General features: G+C 38.8%; 1 protein-coding gene across 1 annotated transcript in view; it reads right to left on the minus strand.

The window, feature by feature from the left end:
• EIF2B3 (eukaryotic translation initiation factor 2B subunit gamma) overlaps window positions 1-21,068 on the minus strand; it is a 116,884-nt gene that overhangs the window by 54,150 nt on the left and 41,666 nt on the right. The window contains exons 4-5 of the mRNA XM_045859856.1: window positions 18,832-18,991; window positions 5,970-6,081 (exon numbers count right to left, since the gene is read on the minus strand). Of these exons, the coding sequence (XP_045715812.1) occupies window positions 5,970-6,081; window positions 18,832-18,991 (272 nt within the window). The remainder of the gene's footprint in view (window positions 1-5,969; window positions 6,082-18,831; window positions 18,992-21,068) is intronic.

Genomic DNA, 21,068 nt, shown 5'->3' on the forward strand with positions numbered 1-21,068 from the left:
CCATTCCTTAGCAGCACAGGCAGGCAGGCACCACATCCGAGTCTCCATCCACCTGGCTAACATTGTTCTCCCCATCTGGGTTAGATGAGACCTCCACCCCATTCCACTTGTGCTCCCCACCAAAGCTGTTTCCAGTGGCTTTTCCATACAAATGACATGTCTTGGCTCACGTTGCAGGTTATTCTGAAATCTCTCAAAGGTTCACAAGCAGCATCTGGCTTTGGCATGCTCTGTAGCTCTTGCTAAGCAGCCCCAGGCCTGGTACTAGGGGCAGCTGGCCTTGGTTTGCAGCTTAGCCTCTCTCAGCTACTTCCAGCCCAGCACAAGGGACAGCCAACTACAGATCACTTTATAGCTCATGCTGGGTAGCCCCAAGCAGAGCACAGGTGGCAGTTAACCTTGGCCTGCGCCTCGTGGGAGGCCCCAGAGCTAGCTCACACCTGGTAGATAGCTTTAGACCATGGTGGACCACCACACAACCACCTCCATGAGAAACACCATCAAGAGGTAGACTCATCAGGCACCAGAACTCTGCTGAAGTAAGTCCTGCTCTGTGGGATGGGCCCCTGTACAGTACAACTTCTGCTGTGGTCATGGCAAGTCCTCACAGCCAATTAGCCTGGGGATAAATCTTTCCCACTGATGTGCCAACAGCAATCATGGCTCAACTACAACAGGAGGGTGCACACAGCTCATACGGGGGGCACACCTAGAGTGTCCAGCTTGACAACTGGAGAGGTTGTGCTACATAAGGCCACTCTACCAAGATCAGGAGATGTAGTAGCTCTACCTAATACACAGAAACAAACATAGGGAGGCAGCCAAAATCAGGAGACAAAGAAACATGTTCCAAATGAAAGAACAGAATAAAACTCCAGAAAAAGAAATAAACAATTGGAGATAAGCTATCTACCAGATATAGAGTTCAAAACACTAATTATAAGGATGCTCAGTGATCTCAGTGAGAGCTTCAACAAAAAGACAGGAAACATAAAAGTGGAGTTAGAAAACATAGAAAAGAACCAGTCAAAAATTAAGAATACAGTAACTAAAATGATGAATACATTATAAGGAACCGACAGTAGAAAAGATGAAGCAGTGGATCAAATCAGCAATTTGAAAGATAAAGAAGCAGAAAACACCCAATCAAAATGGCAAAAAGAAAAAAAGAATCCAATAAAATTAGGATAGTATAAGCAGCCTCTGGGAGAACTTCAAGTGTATCTCGACAGTCATATCTTGGAGGAGCTGGGAGAAGACAGAGAAGGTAAAAAACTGAAAACCTATGTGAAAAAATGATGGCAAACTTCCCTAACCTGGTAAAGGAAATATACATGTAAATTCAGGAAGTGCAGTGAGTCCCAAACAGGATGGACGGAATGAGGCCCACATGAAGACACATCATAATTAAAATACCAGAGGTTAACGACAAAGAATCTCAAAAGCAGCAAGTGACCTACAATGGAGCTTGCATAAGACTGTCAGCTGATTCCTCAACAGAAACTGGAGGACATAAGAGATTGTCAGGAAATATTCCAAGTGATGAAAAGCAAGGACCTACAACCAAAATTATTCTACCCAGCAAGGCAATAATTTAGGATCAAAGGACAGATAAAGAACTTCTCAGACAAGAAAAAGCCACAGAACTGGCTAAGATGGAGGCACAGGTAGATATGATTCAACTCCTTGCACAGCCAAAAGAAGGAAACAACCAATTTAAAAATAAAAAACAACCAGAACTGCCACATAATCGAACTGTATGGAAGTCTGACAACCAAGAAGTTAAAAAAGAAACATTCATCCAAACTGGCAGGAGGGGCAAAGATGGGTAGCATGGGCTGAGAGGACATGTGGCAAGGTGGCAACAGACACATGGGGTGGTCTGACATTCACGTGTGGATAAACTGGGAGGAACAACTAGGGAGTGAGACAGACCAAGCAACCTCGAGTTCTAGTGCAGGCAAAATAAAGCCTCAGAACCTCTGGCTATAAAGACCTGCAGGGGTTGTGGCAGTGGTTGAAACTGCCAGTCTCTTGAAAGCAGGGCAAGAGCCAAACAAGTGGTATTGTTCCTTCTCTGACTCTTCCCCCATATAAGCACCACAATGTAGCCAGGTGGGTTGTCCCGCCCTGGAGAATACTTAAGGCTCCACCTCTTAGAATATAACAGGTGTGCTGAGACAAAAGAAATATGGCCCAAATGAAAGAACAGATAAAAACTCCTGAAAAATAACTAAGCAAGAGGAGGAGATAGCCAACCTATCAGATGCAGAGTTGACAACACGAGTAATCACAATGCTCACAGAAATGATTGAGTATGGCTACAAAATAAAGGAAGAAGTGAAGGCTATACAAAGTGAAATAAAGAAAAATATACAGGAAATCAACAGTGAAGGGAAGGAAACTGGGACTCAAGTTGATGATTTGGAACAAAAGGAAGAAATGAACATTCAACTGGAACAGAATGAAGAAACAATTAAAAAACAAAATGAGGAGAGGCTTAGGAACCTCTGAGACAACTTTAAATGTTCCAACATTTGAATCATAGGGGTGACAGAAGGAGAAGAGGAAGAGCAAGAAACTTAAAACTTATTTGAAAATATAATGAAGAGCCCTGGCTGGCGTAGCTCAGTGGATTAAGCGCGGGCTGCAAACCAAAGTGTTGCAGGTTCGATTCCCAGTCAGGGTACAGGCCTGGGTTGCAGGCCATAACCCCCAGCAACCGCACATTGATGTTTCTCTCTCTCTCTCTCTCTCTCCCTCCCTTCCCTCTCTAAAAATAAATAAATAAAATCTTGAAAAAAAATATATAATGAAGAAATATTTCCCCAGTCTGGCAAAGGAAATAGACATACAAGTCTAGGAAGCACAGAGAATCCCTCTTTGGGAAGTTGGACCCAAAGAGGAATACACCAAGACACATTATAATTAAATTACCCAAGATTAAAAGTAAAGAGAGAATCTTAAAAGCAGTGAGAGAAAAGGAGACAGTTAACTACAAAGGAATTCCAATAAGGCTATCAGCTGATTTCTCAAAAGAAACCTTGCAGGCAAGAAGGGGCTGGAAAGAAGTATTCCAAGTCATGAAAAGGCAAAAACCTACATCCAAGAATATTCTATCTAGCAAAGCTATCATTTAGAATGGAAGGGTAGACTAAGTGCTTCCCAGATAAGGTCAAGTTAAAGGAGTTCATCATCACCAAGTCCTTATTATATGAAATGTTAAAGGGACTTACCTAAGAAAAAGATAATCAAAACTATGAATAGTAAAATTGCAGCAAACTCACAACTATCAACAACTGAACCTAAAAAAAAACAAAAACAAAAACAAACTATAGGAACAGAATCACAGAAATGGAGATCACATGGAGGGTTATCAGTGGGAAGGGGGCGAGAATAGGGGAAAAGGTACATGGAATAAAAAGCAATAATGGTAGGTACAAAATAGACAGGGGGAGGTTAAGAATAGTATAAGGAATGGAAAAGCCTAGGAACTTACATGTATGACCCATAGACATGAACTAAGGGGGAGGAATGAGGGTGGGAGGATAGGTGCAGGACAGAGGGGAATAAAGGGGGGGGGATGGGACAACTGTAATAGCATACTCCATAAAATACGTTTTAAAAAAAACAACTGAACCTAAAATAAAACAAAAACAAACTATGCAAACAACAAGAACGGGAACAGAACCACAGTAATGGAGATTACATGGAGGGATATCAACAGGGAGGGGGCAGGGGAGAATGGGGTAAAAGGTACAGGGAATAAAAAGCATAATTGGTAGGTAGAAAATAGACAGGGGGAGGTCAGGAATAGTACAGGAAATGGAGAAGTTAAAGAACTTAACATGTACAACCCATGGACATGAACTACAGGGGGGAATGCTGAAGAGAGTTGGGGTACAGGGTAGAGGATGATAAAGGGGAGAAAGAAACGGGACAACTGTACTAGCAATAATCAATAAAATATACTTAAAAAAGAAAAAGAAGAAGCCAAAGGAGGTCATCACCACCACACCTATATTACCAGAAAGTTCAGGAGTCTTCTATTTGAAGAAGAAGAAAAAAAGATCAATGCCCTGGGTGATATGACTCAGTGGCCTGTGAACCAAAGGGCTGCTGGTTTGATTCACGGTCAGGGCACATGCCGGGTGTGGGCCAGGCCCCGTCCTGGTTGGGGGTGTGTGAGAGGCAGCCAATTGAAGTTTCTCTTGCATATCAATGTTTCTCTCCCTCTCTTTCTCCTTCCCTTCCCTCTTTCTTAAAAGTGAATAAAATCTTAAAAAAAAAGAAAAGAAAAAAGATAAAAAATATGAATAATAAAATAGCAATAAATACATATCTAAATGAAAATGGATTAAATGCTCCAATCAAAAGACATGCAGTGACTACTTGGATAACAAAATGAGTTCCTTACATGTGCTGTGTACAAGACTCACTTCAGATCAAAAGACACACACAGACTGACAGTAAAGGCATAGAAAAAGATATTCCATGAAAATAGAAATTAAAAAAAAATCTGGGGTAGCAATACTGATACCAGGCAAAACAGACTTTAAAGCAAGGGCTATAACAAGAGATGAAGAAGGACCCAGCAATTCCACTTCCGTGTATTTAGCTGAAGAAACCCAAAACACTAAATCATATGCATCCATATGTTCACTGCAGCATTATTTACAATAACCAGGATTGTAACCAGGTTATTTGCATTATTTACAATAACCAGGATGGAGGCCACCTAAGTGTCCATCAACAGATAAATGGACACACGAAGAAGTGGTGCATATATACAATGGAATATGACTCAGCCATTAAAAAAGATCAAAGAAACCTTGCCATCTGCAACAACATGGATGGACCTAGAAGGTAATGTGCTGAGTGGAATAAGTCAGACAGAGAAAGACAAATGCCAGGTTATTTCACATACATATATGGAATCTAAAAGACAAAATAAACAGACAAGCAGCACAGAAACAGACTCATAGATACGGAGAACATTTTGACGGCTGCCAGATGGGAGGGGCGTTAGAGGAATGGGTGAAGAAGGTGACAGAATTAAGAAGTGCAAATTGGTAGTTACAGAAGAGTCACAGGGATGTAAAGTACAGCATAGGGAATACAGTCAATAATACTGTAATAACTATGTATGGTGTCAGATGGGTACTAAGTTTGTCAAGGTGATCACTTCATAAATTATGTAAAAGTCTAATCACTGGGTTGTAGACCTGAAACTAATATACTATTGTACATCAACTGTAATTGAAAAATTTAAAAAAGTACTTAAAATATTTTTAAAATGTAGACATACATAGAATATTATGCAGCCTTAAAAAGGAAGGAAATTCTGACATGTGCTACAACACAGACAAACCTTGAAGAAATTACACAAAGGGAAGCAAGTCACAAAAAGACAAATACTTTATGATTCCACTTATATGAAGTATCTAAAGTAGTCAAAACCACAGAAACAGGAAACTGAATAGTATTTACCAGGGGCTGAGGAAGGAAGAAGGACAGTTGTTGAATAGATATAGAACTTTAAAACTGCAAGATGAAAAAGTTGTGGAGATCTGTTTCACAACCATGTGAATATACTTAGCACGACTGAAATGTCCATTAAAATGGTTAAGACAGTACATTTTATGCTGTGAGTTTAGCACAACGTTTTTTTAAAAGGAAGCTCTGTAGCACTGTCAGAAAAGCAGTCCTGCCCCCTGGTCTCCCCACAGCTGCTCTGCCGCACCCCAGTGCAGGATTTGACTCTACCTTGGCAAGAAAAGACACCGGGAAAAGCTAAGCTTATGTGGTGGAGAAAAGCCTCCATTCCATCTCATGGGAAAACATTCGCATACTTTTGTTAATTTCACACAGTATAATCTAGTTTTCATTCCCTCTTTCCCATCCACTGGGTGGTTTTATTTTGTTTTAAGACAAGAAGAATTGCCAAGAAGAAAAACCCTAGGGCTTACTTCTGCAGGATGGATCCCTTAATGACCAGCTCTTCATCCAAGTCCGCTTCATTAACCATAAAGAGCAGCCTCTTTCCTGTGCTGTCCACTCCAATGAAGTCACGCTGCTCCACTGAATCATACAAAAGAAGGAAAATCAAACAAAGACATTTGCCCTGCTTGTATGACTACGTCAGGGAACAGGGTACCTGCTCACGTTTCTCTCAGAACCAAATACAAGACTGAGTGTTGTGCAGCACATACTCATTACAATGTTTAAAAGACAGGTAGTCAAATTTTTTTTTATTGCTCTAAAGGATATTATTAGGTTAACCGTGAATTTTGAATAAGTTCTGTAGATTAAAGTTTCGTGTCAATGTAATTTCCTATTTTAAGGGACTGTCCATTTTGATCAGGGGGGTGGAGGGTGAGGAGAAATGATATATATGTTTTTAAAGGTAAAAGGAATGATGCCTGCACCTTCTTCTCAAATAGCTCAGAAAAATAATAATTGTGTGTACATTGTATATGTGTATGGTATATATTGAATACAGATTATAAGAGAGAATGATAAAGCAATTAACATTTGGGGAATTTGGGTGAAGGATATATAAGTTCTTTATATTATTCTTGTAACAATTTTATAAATTTGATATGATTTAAAAAATAAAAAGTTAAGGAGGTAATGGGTATGTTAATTAGTTTGACTGTGGTAATCACTTCACAATGTCTACATATATCAAAATATCACCTTGTACACCTTGAATATATGTAATTTTTGTTTGTGAAAAATAAAGAAAGAAATAAAAACTTTTTAAAAAGAGGGGCAGTCAAGAGACTAAGGGACAGTTAAGAAACTAAGTAGATGAATCACAGGCCTGGTGCATGGTATAGAAAGTACAGCTCTCACTGGTGTGGCTCAGTGGGCTGGGTGTTGTCCCGCAAACCAAAGAGTCACTGGTTTGATTCCCTGTCAGGGCACATGCCTGCTCTGAGGGCCAAGCCCCCTGTTGAGGGCATGTGAGACTCAACCAGTAGATGTTTCTCTCACACATTGATGCTTCTCTCCCTCCCTTACCTTCTCTCTAAAGATAAAGAAATATATTTTTAAAACATTAAACAAAAAAAAAGAAAGTACAAGGAATTCTTTCTTTGCAAATAATCACCTAGGTCTGCTCACTGTGAAAATGGGAATAACATTATTTAAGGTCATCTACACTCAACCAACATTAACTATGTGTCTACTATGCATGACATCTGATGCTGTTTGTGGGTACACTCAAAGAAAACAAGGCACATATTCACTGAAGGTACGGTTACCTGACAGATGGTAATTTTGCAGGCTGTCCTATTATTGCTCTTTCACGGGTTATATTTCTTTACCCCAACCACATTATAAGCTCTTCAGAGGCAACCATTTTTGGCCACTTAACAAAATCTGCTCAGATCCACATAGTCTCTATCTATAGCTACCAAAAGCATTTTCACAGAGGCAGCGTAGCATATAAGTAAGAAGAGCGCCTTTGAGGCCAGACCACTTGGGTATGAACACCACTTACTAGCTGCATGTCTTTAAGCAAGATACTAAACCTCTGTTTCTCAGTTTCATCTGTAAAATGGGGATAACCATAAGCTCGTTATAAGGACTAAATAAGGTAATAATGCTCTTACTTGATTCTCACAAAAAATCAAATAAAGCTATGATTTAATACCTCTCTGGAAGGAGAAAGTGAAAGTTGAACTTGAGGAAAAATATTATCTCTAAAGATGAATTGATCTGTCTCCTACTGACAGGCAATGACTTCCATATAATTAATACGCTTCCCTGTCGGCTTCAGGCCTCTATACCCAGAACCAAATGTACTACTGAAGTGTATAATGAGTTTAGCTCAGCAGCTAAAGCATCCATTTCTTCAGATGGCTTCTAGTCATCTGATCATATGCAGTGTCTGAATCTGAATAGGGAGAAGCTATCATAAAAATTATGTTATTTTTTCAAAATCTAAGATTGGTAAACTCCAAAGAAGGAAGGGTAAATATGCCAATTTGAAAGTAAGTTTTACAGAGATTTTCAACCAAAACTAAAAAGTGCGGAGAATTTCAAATGCCACAGAGCAGCTTTGATATATATCAATTCATTCATCCATCACATGGAAACCTGAGAACATCGTCTGCAAAGGTCTGATTATGAGCCAATATTTTAGAAAGAAACACAGAGATGTTATTTTTGGATATGATCTGTAGTGCTTACCCTGTCCAAGTCCTCAGGCCCACAAAAACCTTGAATTACTGAATGTCCTGGGAGCAATAATTTTCAACAAGTTGGTTTTTTAGTTATGGTGCACTTCAGTCACATGCCCCTCACTCTCAGGTCCCACTTCTTGTATTTGCTTTTTTGTAGCTACCATAGTAACTGAGACCTTAGAATATGATAGAAATTATAGGGACTTGGAAAGGTTTCTGTTTTGCTTTAACAAAGTGAATTCCACTTTGAGAGCAGAGCAAGTAACATTAGAACATTCATCCTATAAAGGACCACACAAATAAGGTTAAGAAAGCAGTTAAAACTATGAAGTTCCATTTTTAAAAAATTCTGTCGTATTCAACTACTGATATTTTCTCTCCTTCTTTTACCCTTCTGTTTCCTTTATAGTCATTTACTTGTCCATTCATTCATTCAACTACTAAATATCTCTGTGCGCCTCCCCTATGACAGGCGTTATGTCTGGAGTGGGAATTCCACCTCATTTTGAGACCAGTAGATCCTGATGCCACAACTAGACAAAGATGTTATGAGAAAGGAAAATGACAGGCATTTTCACTTTTTATATAAATACAAGGATTCCAAACAAAATATTAGCAAATCAAAACTAATAGTGTACATGGTAGACTTAAAAGGATAACAAATTTGTTGTACCTCTTCCCTTAAAGGAAGTTCTAGAATGTAAAATGGTATAGTATGGTGGGAAAACAGTATGGTAGGTTCTCAGAAAATTAAAAAATAAAATTAACCATATGATCCAACAATACCACTTTGGGTATACACCCCCCAAAAAATGAAAGCAGTGTTATTTATTTATTTATTTATTTATTTATTTATTTATTTTATTTTCAGAGAGGGGAAGGGAGGGAGAGAAACATCACTGTGTGGTTGCCTCTCACACACTCCCATCTGGGGACCTGACCCGCAACCCAGGCATGAGCCCTGACTGGGAATCAAACTGGCAGCCCTTTGGTTCACAGGCTGGCACTCAATCCACTCAGCCACACCAGCCAGGGCAAAGCAAGGTTTTGAAGAAGTATTTGTACTCCCATGTTCATAGCAGCATTATTCACAATAATTAAAATGTGGAGGCAACCCAAGTGTACATTGATGGATTAATGGATAAGCAAATGTAGACACATACAATATTATTCAGCCTTAAAAAGGAAGGACATTCTGCAGTATGCTACAACATGAACTCTGAGGACATTATACTAAGTGAAATAAGCCAGTGACAAAAAAAAACAACAACAAATACTGTATGGTTTTATTTATACATGATACTTAAAGTAGTCAAAATTATACAGACAGAAAGTAGAATGGGAGGGAGAGGAAAGTGGTGAGTTATTATTTAATGGATAGAGAGGCTGTCAAGGAGGGGAAAATAAGGAGTTATTGTTTCATGGGTATAGAATGTCAGCTTTACAAGATGCAAAAAGTTATGAAGATGGATGGTAGTGATTGTTGCATAACATTATACATGCATTTAGCATCACTGAACTATACACTTAAATAACCGTGGTAAATTTTGTTATGTATATTTTACCACAACAATTTTTGAAGGAAAAAAACTGCTCACAGGGGAAAAAGAAAAAAGAGGTTAGCTTTAGTAGCCCATCCTTTATATCTAGATCTAGGCTGGCCTAGCAACTAACTTTGACTAAAGAATGCAGAAGAAGTGACACAGTGTGAGTTCTGAGTTTAGGCTTCAAGAGACCTTATAGTTTCTTCTCATATGGTTATAACCTGCTGCTGCCACCATGTGAACAAGCCTAGGCTGGCCCCAAAGAGACTAGATGGAAAGAGAAACTCAGCTGTCACAGCTGAGGCCCTAAACATATTAGTGAGTCCAGCTATAGTGAGTAAGCTCTAAGAATAGTTGCCTCCCGATATTCATACCCCTCTGCATCCTCTCCCCTTGAGTATGGGCAGGCCTAGTGACTTGCTCGTAATCAAAAGAATATGGCAAAAGTGATTAGATGTTACTGTCATGATTAGGTCACATAAGTTTGAACTGCTGTCTTGGTAGAAGGTTCTCTCCTTGCTAGCTTTGATACAGCAAGTAGCTATGTGGAGAGGCTGCAGTAATTTTTTATTTTAAAGATATTTTGCTTATCTACTTTTAGAACAAGGCGAAGGGAGAGAGATAGAGAGGGAGAGAACATCAATGTGTGAGAGATATATCGATTGGTGGCCTTTCACACGCCCCCAAGTGGGGACCTGGCCTGCAACTGAGGCATGTGCAGACTGGGAATCGAACTGGCGACCCTTTGGTTTGTAGGTTGGCACTCAATCCATTAAGTCACACCAGCCAGGGATGATTTTTTAAAAAATGAGGACAGCTTCCAGCTAACAGCTAGCTAGAAACTGAGATTCTCAGTCCAACCATCCTTAGGGAACTGAAATTTTGCCACTAAACTAGTAAGCTTAGGAGAAGTCCTTTCCTACTTGAGCCTTCAGACGAGACCTCAGGTCTGGATAACACCCTGATTTCATACCTGTGAAAGAGTCCTGGATTATTGCATCACTCTTTAAAGTATGGACATATTAAAACCTTGGTAAAAATGAAAACTAAACTTAAAAAAAGAAAGCCCAGGCTATGGAATCAGAAGGCATGGATTTGAGTTCTGTTTTTGCCACTTACCACTGATGTGATCTTGGGCAACTATCCACAACATGCTATTAGGCCATAAAAGGATATAAAAACTTGGTAAATAACAAAACTATTTAGGTCCATTCACTGGATTTTAGCTTAAGAGCAAATCTTGATTATCTCTGTTTCCCATATAGGGCTTAGCATAGATTTTACATATATTATGTCCTAAAGGCAATGACTATACCAAAATGTAATGCATTTGTAGGTCAGGGGTCGGATTTCATACCCACTACCCTGTTTGCACATAAGTAAATTACTTACCTCCTTCTTTTCAAATACGGTGTTTTAAAATATATTTTCCTGTAACTGAGATATGAAATTGTTCCCTGTATTTTGCACATGCTCCTATTATTGTACTTATGACACTGTGACTGATGGTTTCTAGGCGCATTTGGACTTCTGTATACTGTTCCCTCAATCATGAGAATTTCAGTTTTGAATATGCAGGGATTTCAAGTCACTTCTGTTGGATATAATTACAAAAAAAGGGCAGGGGAGAGAGTGGTAACTGAGAAGGGAAAATAGATCAAGAAGAAGCCCAAACAGAAGCAGAAGGTTTTATGTTTGTTTGTTTTCTACAGTACAGCTCTGAGAAAAATGAAGGGAGCTGACGCAAAAGAAACCTAGGCTAGGAACTGCCTACCAGCATTTGTTTAGTGCAGAGTGAACTAAGCTGATTGAGAGGTGATAGCCAAGTGACAGCTTTCACCCGTGTGATTCAGAAGTGCACTAGTATATACTGATTCTAGCCTGGATCAAGAGTATATAACTCTGAAAACTGGAGAGGAATTTGAGAAATACTGCTACAGTAAACTGGGTTAAATAAAAGTTTTCTAGAATTCCTCCATTTCAAATATCCCAAGAGACACAGTGCTACTGCATAGATAACAGTCAATAATTTGTGTCATAAAATCATAATAGTATAAAACATTTGCACAGAGGAACATACCAAAAAGATAAGCCCCTTCATAAATGTTATCTACAATAAAGCAAAATAAATATACTACCTTCTCATCAAAATTGAGGAAAAATGGAAATCTAGAAGTTTCTAACAAGCAAGAGATGGTAAATGGGAGTTAATGATTTTTATACATCATTGCAAGTTTAAGATAGATATGTATTATAGTATCTATCTGACGCTATGCTCTGATATACATTGATATTCTCTTTGTATAATGTATTATTTTTACTGTTTGATTTTTATGACTATAAAAATTACATATATGAGGCCTTGGCCAGGTGGCTCAGTTGGTTGGAGCATTGTCCTACATACCAAAAGGTTGTGGGTTCAATCCCCCGTTAGGGCACATACGAAAGACAACCCCTTGATATTTCTCTCTCATATTGATGTTTCGCCCCCGCCCCCATATCAATCAACATATCCTTGGATGAGGATTTTTAAAAGATTGCATATATGATATTTCTCAAAAGCCCTATGATTAGGGAGGGTATAATGAACATTTGTCTGTCTACCCCTTAGAGTAGAGATATGTTTTCTTTTTCCTTTTTCACTTATATGGGCCTTGGTACTTATGTGTTTGGTATAACACATACCAAGTAACTGTGTTAAACTGATCTCTTGACCCACCTGTTCAATAAGTAATATTAAGCGATGGTGGAACAATGGCTAAATACTGACAAGTGGCTGATTTTATATTTGTTATGGTGCCCAATGCTGCAAAAATCAGTAAATAGGATCGGCCAGAGTTTACATACCCCATTTCCCTGCACAGCTTAGCTGGGTTTCTGGGTCCCTCTTATACCTCTAAGTCATCCAATTTTCCTCTGAGAAGTTGATACCTAAAAAAACCTTTTTGAATCACCAGTAAAATTTACATGTGGTCCTTCCAAAGAGTCAGGCTGCCACTGTTAGTTTCCCTACAGACTTAAAAGCTACTATGCAAACAAAAACATTTTGATACTTGGTGGTCTTTAAAGGATTGCCATTTTACATAAAATATTTTAAAATCTCCTTTAAAAACAACAATGCCCTTGCTGGTGTGGCTCAGTGGACTGAGTGCCAACCTGAGAACCAAAAGGTCACTGGTGTAACTCCCAGTCAGGGCACATGCCTGGGTCTCGGGCCAGGCCCCTAGTTGTGGGTGTGCTAGAGACAACTGATTGATGTATCACTCACACATCAATGTTTCTCTCCCTTTCTTTCTCCCTCCCTCCCCTTCTCTCTAGAAAGAAATAAAATCTTTTTTAATTTTTTAAAATATATTTTATTGGTTATGCTATTACAGTTGTCCTATTTTCCCTCAATCATTCCCCTCCAGCCTGCACACCCTTTCCCACCAACATTCCTCCCCCTTAGTTCATGTCCATGTGTCATACTTGTAAATTCTTTAGCTTCTACATTTCCCATACTATTCTTACCCTCCCCTTGTCTATTTTCTACCTACCATCTATGCTACTTATTCTCTGTACCTTTTCCCCCTCTCTCTTCCTCCCACCTCCATGTGATCTCCATTCCTGTGGTTCTGTTCCTGTTCTAGTTGTTTGCTTAGTTTGTTTTTGTTTTAGGTCTGATTGTTAATAATTGTGAGTTTGCTGTCATTTTACTATACATGTTTTTTATCTTCTTTTTCTTAGATAAGTCCCATTAACATTTCATATAATAAGGGCTTGGTGATGATAACTCCCTTCACTTGACCTTATCTGAGAAGCACTTTATCTGCCCTTCCATTCTAAATGAAAGCTTTGTTGGATAGAGCAATCTTGGATGTAGGTCCTTGCCTTTCATGACTTGGAATACTTCTTTCCAGCCCCTTCTTGCCTGTAAGGTCTCTTTTGAGAAATCAGCTGACAGTCTGATGGGAACTCCTTTGTAGGTAACTGTCTCCTTATCTCTTGCTGCTTCTAGGATTCTCTCCTTCATTTTAATCTTGGCTAATGTAATTATGATGTGCCTTGGTGTGTTCCTCCTTGGGTCCAACTTCTTTGGGACTCTCTGAGCTTCCTGGACTTCTTGGAAGTCTATTTCCTTTGCCAGATTGGGGAAGTCCTCCTTTATTATTTGTTCAAATAACTTTTCCACTTGTTGCTCTTCCTCTTCCCCTTTTGGTACCCCTATAATTCGGATGTTGGAATGTTTAAAGATGTCCTAGAGGTTCCTAAGTCTCTCCTCATTTTTTTGAATTCTTGTTTCTTCCTTCTTTTCTGTTTGGTTGTTTCTTTCTTCCTTCTGGTCCATTCCATTGATATGAGTCCCAGTTTCCTTCCCATCACTATTGGTTCCCTGTGCATTTTCCTTTATTTCACTTAGCATAGCCTTCATTTTTTCATCTAATTTGCGACCAAATTCAACCCATTCTGTGAGCATCCTGATCACCAGTGCTTTGAATTGTGCATCTGATAGGTTGTCTATCTCTTTGTCGCTTAGCTGTATTATTTCTGGGGCTTTGATCTGTTCTTTCCTTTGGGCCATTTTTTTTTTTGTCTTGATGTGTCTGTTAGGTAGTGGGGGGCAGAGCCTTAGGTGTTCACCAGGGTGGGTTAACCCAGTCCCTGGGTTGTGACACTGTTTGTGGGGGAGGGGTCCAAGAGGGAACAATGGTGCCTGCTCCACTCCCTGCCGGATCTCAGTCACTTTCCCTGCTTCCCTCAAGCGAACTGGGCCTTTCTGGTGATGATTCCCGTGTGGGTGGGCTTGTGTACGTTCTAGGCCCCTGTGGGTCTCTCCAATGAACTCTCCCGTGAGGCTGAGAGTTGCTCCTGGCACCTCAACCTCCACATGTGTTTTCAATTGGTGTTTTGAGGCTTTATTGCCTCGCACTGGGACCCTGGGTTGCGAGGTCTGTCTTGCTTTCCAGTTTTGCCTGGTTTACCTGCGCAGCCAGGTCCACCAGCCACCTCGTGTGCTAGGTCCCTCCACAACCCACCGCCTCACTGGGTCTGTCCGCTGCCACCTGTGTGCCCAGGTCCACCACCCACCACTTTTTTTGCTGCAACCCCTCTCCGCCCGGCTGCACGGCTCTGGCCCTCCTTCCAGTCTGGATAAATATGTCTACTTTAACTCCTTGGTTGTCGGAGTTCCATACAGTTCAATTTTCTGTCAGTACCGGTTGTTTTTTTGTTCTAAATTTTTGTTGTCCTTATTTTGGTTGTGCAAGGAGGCACAGTGTGTCTACTTATGCCTCCATCTTGGCCAGAAGTCCGAAAGAAATAAAATCTTAAATGAATGAATGAATGAATGAATGAATAAAAGGATGTATGTGATTTGTTAGGCTACAGGACCAATTACTTCCCATAGGGGTATTTCTAAAATATATGTGAAAATGATAATGATAATATTCCTAATGATAATAGGAATAGCGATTACAATTTTTTAAGCAACTACTATGTTTCAAGGAGTAAATGGAATGCTTTACAAACATCTTATTTCTCACAAAGAAATCCTGAAAGGATTCAGTTGCGCTTTACAGCTAGAGAAAATGAAGCTCAGGATGTTTAGATAATTTTCCCAATATCACACTGTTTTGGGGCATTGAAACTTACACAGTCTGAACTCGAGAGCCTGCGCTCTTAACAGCTATGCTACAGCAGTATGAAAACATGCTACAGCATGCTTTCAAAATCTTGAAAACATTTCTAAATATAAATCAATAGACAATGTAGTATCAGTCTGAAAAATCATTATAAATTCGTGCTCTTACAATACCCATGCAAGAATCAAACTACTGCTCAGACTCACGGTTTTAGGATTTAAAGCGCTAGGGCTTAAATCTACTTTCCCTGACCTGAAGGGCAATAAGAGCTGCTGTCATAGGCAGATCCTCATCCATTCAATAATATCTACTGACTGCTCCCCATGGGCCATATGCTGGGAATAAAAATGAACCAAACAGATAGGACCCTGCTCTCCCAGAGGTTACAGTCCAGCAGAGGAGGGAGTAAATAAGAGGGCAGGGCCAGCACGTGTAGTCAAATAAGAAGATATAATTTCACATCAGAGGGTCGAGGCAGGCCTGTCTCAGAAAATAAGTGGAGGGTAGACTGGAGTCAGAGTGCTTATGTTGTGGGAGGAGAGCGGACAGAGAGCATTTGAGGCAAATAAAAACATGTGTAAGGGCCTGAAGCAGAAAAAAACCAGCCCTCAAATCCCGACATGATTTGATCCGGCTGCCCTCAGCATCCACATCCACAAAACTGCTGAGAAGAAAGTGGCCAGGTGGGGGCAGGTGGCTCCCGAAACATCAAGCTATAACCGTACTCCTGTACGTCAGTGATTGGGATTTGAAAACCCTGGACCTAGGGGATCTAGACTATTAAACACACTATGGGAAAGAGGGGACTGCTGGCTCTTCTGGCACACAACAGCAGCCAAGGAGCAGAGTAAATGTATAGTCTGAGAAATTTAGGGTTCTTTAAAAAAGTGCTTATCACTAAAATGCATAGTATCCATGGGGGAAATTCATAACTCAGATATTTAGGTGAATCTGTCTTCAAATAAAATAAAATATAGAAAATGAGAAGTTCAAAATTTCATATTATGAAATATCTTAAAAAAAGCTTTTATTTATTTATTTTTAGAATAAGGGGGAGGGAGGGAGAGAGAAACAGAGGGAAAGAGACATTGATGCAAGAGAGAAACATTGATTGGTTGCCTCTCACATGGGCCCCAACCAGGAACTGAACCCGCAACCCAGGCCTGCGCCCCAGCAGGGAATCCAACCGGCAACCTTGCCTTGTGGGATGGTGACCAACTGAGTCACACCGGGTAAGGCTAAAAAAAAACTTTTTAAAACACAAATCTAATTATGACATCCTCTTGTTAAAATTCCTCAATAACTCTTCACTGTTTTGGGGATAAAGTTCAAACTCTTTAGTATGATTCCTGTTTCCTCTCTACTCCCATTTCCTGCTTTCCTGCCCTCCAAGCTCACATTCTAGCTAAACAGCAAGTTACCAGCACACATCATACTTTTCTTTTTCTTTTTTTAAAGATTTTATTTATTTATTTTTAGAAAGATGGGAAGGGAGGGAGAAAGAGAGGGAGAGAAACACCAATGGACAAGCCTCCTGCATGCCCCGATCTGGAGACCCAGCCCGCACCCAGGCATGTGTCCTGACCAGGAATCGAACCTGCGACCTTCCAGCTCCCAGGCTGGGGCTCAGTCCACTGAGCCACACCATCCAAGGCTACATCGTACTTTTTCAAAGAGACTAGAAGAGCCAGCTTAAAGGAACTTCTACTGGCCAAATTGTGAAAACTTAAGCATTAAAACATTTTAAAATGGATGGGCAGACAGACAATAGTTACAGTTTATGTAAAATAAAATTGTAAAAAGCTATGCATTTATAATGATATTTAAAGAGATAAAAGCTAATGTGAAATGTACTAAAATGTTCTAATACCAAGAAGAGTAACTCTAATGGGGTATTTGATTTTTAAATTATTATAAATAGAGAAGTACATAAAAATTTCATATTTATAAAATATACAACTGTCTATAAAGTCTGGATATACAGTTGTTTCTATCTGGCTGAATACAGGGAATTATGAGTAAGCAAACCAGACCTTGCAAAAGTAGAAAATATATCAAGAACAAAAGGAATGACTGACATGAGGATTATACATAATAATAAGGTAAAAAGAGGATCCAACAATTAATCTGCACCAGTGATCACAAAAAGCAACTAGAAAGAAGTTTTAATGCTATAATACAAAATCATAAGTTAACCAAATGCTCTGAAGAAGAGAGCTAAAAGTACAGACTAATTACTCAAATCCTGTGAAAGCTCTAGGTGGCTCTATTAAGAGGAGGATAGTAAGACATCATACTTAGCTTCCAGCAATTGTAAGAGACTGCATCAATATGTAATAATGACAAGACAATGGGTTACATAATGCTGGATAAGCAAAATCTAAAAAACTCATCATTCCCGGGGAAAACTCCAGGGTAAAAATACATCAGTCCAGGGAAAATTAAAACCTACATATACAAAAAGTGTGATCTGACATATTTTTGGCCATAAATTCAGTTTTTAAAAGTAACCCAGTCACAGAATCAGTGGAATATGCTGGGGAAAGCAATCAGACACTATGCCTTAACTAAAATTAACAACTGGTCAATAACCCAAATTCTATGAGTGATCCAGAGTATTATTCCTGCTCTTTTTGGTCTGTTAAGATTACTATAACTCTATGAAGATTAAAAAAAAAGATTAACTTACTACTAGAACCTTAGGAAAATATAAAAACACAAATATGTTGTAATCCTAAGAAGACAAAGTATGATTAATGACTATCTTGTTTGTTTAGGGTGATTAGACTATTGAAAAGAATCAATCATACTAATTTATAACAGTAAATTTAATCACTTAAAGGTATCTAATTCAATTTTCAAACTTCAAACATTTTTAAAAATTCAATTTTAAATTAAATTTTTTTGTTTCTTACAAAACATTTTTGTTTCTTACAAAACAAAAATGTTCTTACAAAAACATTTACATTTTTTTGTTTCTTAGGTATATGCATTTGAGCCTTAAACACAATGCAAACAGTTAAAAATTTTTTTTTTAAGATTTTATTTATTTATTTTTAGAGAGGGGAAGGGAGGGAGAAAGAGGGAGAGAAACACCAATGTGTGGTTGTCTGTTGTGCACCCCCTACTGGGGACCTGGCCTGCAACCCAGGCATGTTCCCTGACTGGGAATAGAACCAGTGACCCTTTGGTCCACAGGCTGGCACTCAATCCACTGAACCACACCAGCCAGGGCACAAATAGTTTTGAGTACTTTGTTCTGCATACAAAAGCCTCTTGGACCTTACAGAATCTGATCAATAGTTATAAACCCCTTCAAGTCAGCAACTGTGTCTCATTAGACTTTATGTCAGCAACTGTTGGCACAGTGCCTGCACTGCAGTCAGTTTTCAATAAATGTTTCTTAAGAGAAAGTATGAATGACAAGAATAATGATTAAAACCCAATAAACAAATCAAACTTTGGTTTCCTTACCTGCTTTTTTTTTCCCCTTTTGACCTGGAACTGGTTCTAAGCCATCTTGACCTTTCCTCATTAACATGGCAAGTGATGCATCATGAGCTCTGAACAGGTCCACAACCTCGTGTAAGGCAACATCTGTTATTAGATCACAGCTCAGGACCAGAACATCTGTCTGTCGAGTGGAGAAGGGGAAAATCAGTATCACAAAGGACCAAGGATCATCACAGGATAAAATACAATGGCTTAGACCTATTTTATAGTAGCAAAATAAGTAAAATAAATGGGGTTGTTCTAATTGAACTGTACTGGGGGAGGGTTTGGAACTTCTACCTCCCCTTTGTGTAGGTGCCTTACTCCGGCCATTCCTGAGTCATCTCCGGCATCTTGACCTCTTGGAAACAGAGTCTGAAAACCTCCACATTGTCTCTTCCCATGACTGTGGAATTAATGACCTTAGATTTATGCATCCCTTTACAATGTGAAAAGCATTTTCACATAGTTTGATTATTTGACATGGTTATGTTAAAAAGTGTCCAATTTGTGCATGATTCTATACTGTAATTTATCCTGCAATGACTTGCATGATCCCCAGGAAATAACAGAATGAATATAACATAATGCCTTCTTCTTTGGGAAATCAATCTAGCTGGCAAACAATTACAGTACAACCTCAGGTATACAGAAAAGCACTCATTTAATCCTGATAATAATACCATGGGGATGAAACTGTTACTATTATTAGCCCCCATTTTTATGGATAAGAAATATGAGGCCTACTTATCACAGTGTCTGGCACATAATAGGCATTTAGTAAATTATTTGACGAATGAATAAATCAATGCAGTAAAAAAGATTTTCTCATGTGGTAGACCTTTTGGCTGCAAATCTAGTGTTCAGATTAATTACAATAATAACTAATAATGGTAATTAACATTTATTGAATGGATATCATTGACCAGGAATTGTAATAACACTTTGTATGCATTATCTCCATCTTTCGAATTCTATGCTTAAGCACTATTATTATTTGTACTTCACAGTCTGTGAAACAGTTTAACAGTAGTTATGTAACTAAGATCTAACAACTAGCAATGACTATTCCTTTAACTAAAAAATCTGCACTTCTGAACAGTGTTTAAAGAAACAGGGCTGACCCTTGAATAATGTAGGGGTTAGGGGAGGCTGGCGCCTGCTTCCCCCACATAGTCAAAACGCATGTATAACTTTTGACGCCCCCCAAACTTAACTATTAACAGCCTACTGTTGACTGGAAGCCTTACTGATAACATCATCAATTAACACATACTTTGTATGTTACATGCATTATATAGTGTTTTCTTATAAAGTAAGCTAAAGAAAGTAAAATATTATTAAGAAAATCATGAGGAAGAGGAAATAAATTTACAGTACTGTACATATTTTTTAAAAACTCATGTAAAAGTGAACCCGTGCAGTTCAAATCATGTTGAGTCACCTGTATAGCTTTGCTGGTTTGAAGACACGTTTAAAAGAGGTTCTAGTCCTTATTCGGTACCAAACAGATCTGAATTTAGATCTTAGATACCCTTAAGTTTTGGTCCGTCTACTACCCAATACTGCAGGTCTAGGTATCAGTAGATGCATCATATTGGGTTGGCCAAAAAGTTTGTTTTTTTCTGTAAGATGGCTCTAGTAGTGCTTATTTGTCTTTAACTTTATTTGAAACAATTTTGTTAGATTGTATGCTGATAGATGTCATATCAGTGTGCATTTAAAAAAACTTATCAAAATTGGTGAATTTTTGTGTAAGCATTTTAATATTGAAGATGGAAGAAAATAAGCAACATTTTCAGCATATTATACCTTATTTTTTTCAGAAAGGTAAAAATGCAAATGAAATGCAAAAAAAGATTTGTGCAGTGCATGGAGAAGGTGCTGTGACTGATCAACTGTGTCAAAAGTGGTGTGTGAAGTATTATACTGGAGACTTCTCGCTGGACGATGCTCCAGGGTCAGGTAGACCAGCTGAAGTTGACAGTGATCAAATTGAGAGATTAATTGAAAACAATCAGTGCTATACCACACGGGAGATAGCTGACATACTCAAAATATCCAAATCAATAAAGTTATTAGTGGAAATGAAAAATGTGTCTCTTAGTTTATGGAAGAAACTAAATGGACTTTTTAGCCAACCCAAGATTTTAAGAGTAACCTTGAAAAACTAAAAATGTATCAGTAAGATGATGAAGATGGTGAAAACGCTAGAAAAC

The sequence above is a fragment of the Phyllostomus hastatus genome, unplaced genomic scaffold (assembly GCF_019186645.2).
Source record: "Phyllostomus hastatus isolate PE091 unplaced genomic scaffold, TTU_PhHast_1.1 phas_scaffold_182, whole genome shotgun sequence".
NCBI lineage: Eukaryota > Metazoa > Chordata > Mammalia > Chiroptera > Phyllostomidae > Phyllostomus > Phyllostomus hastatus.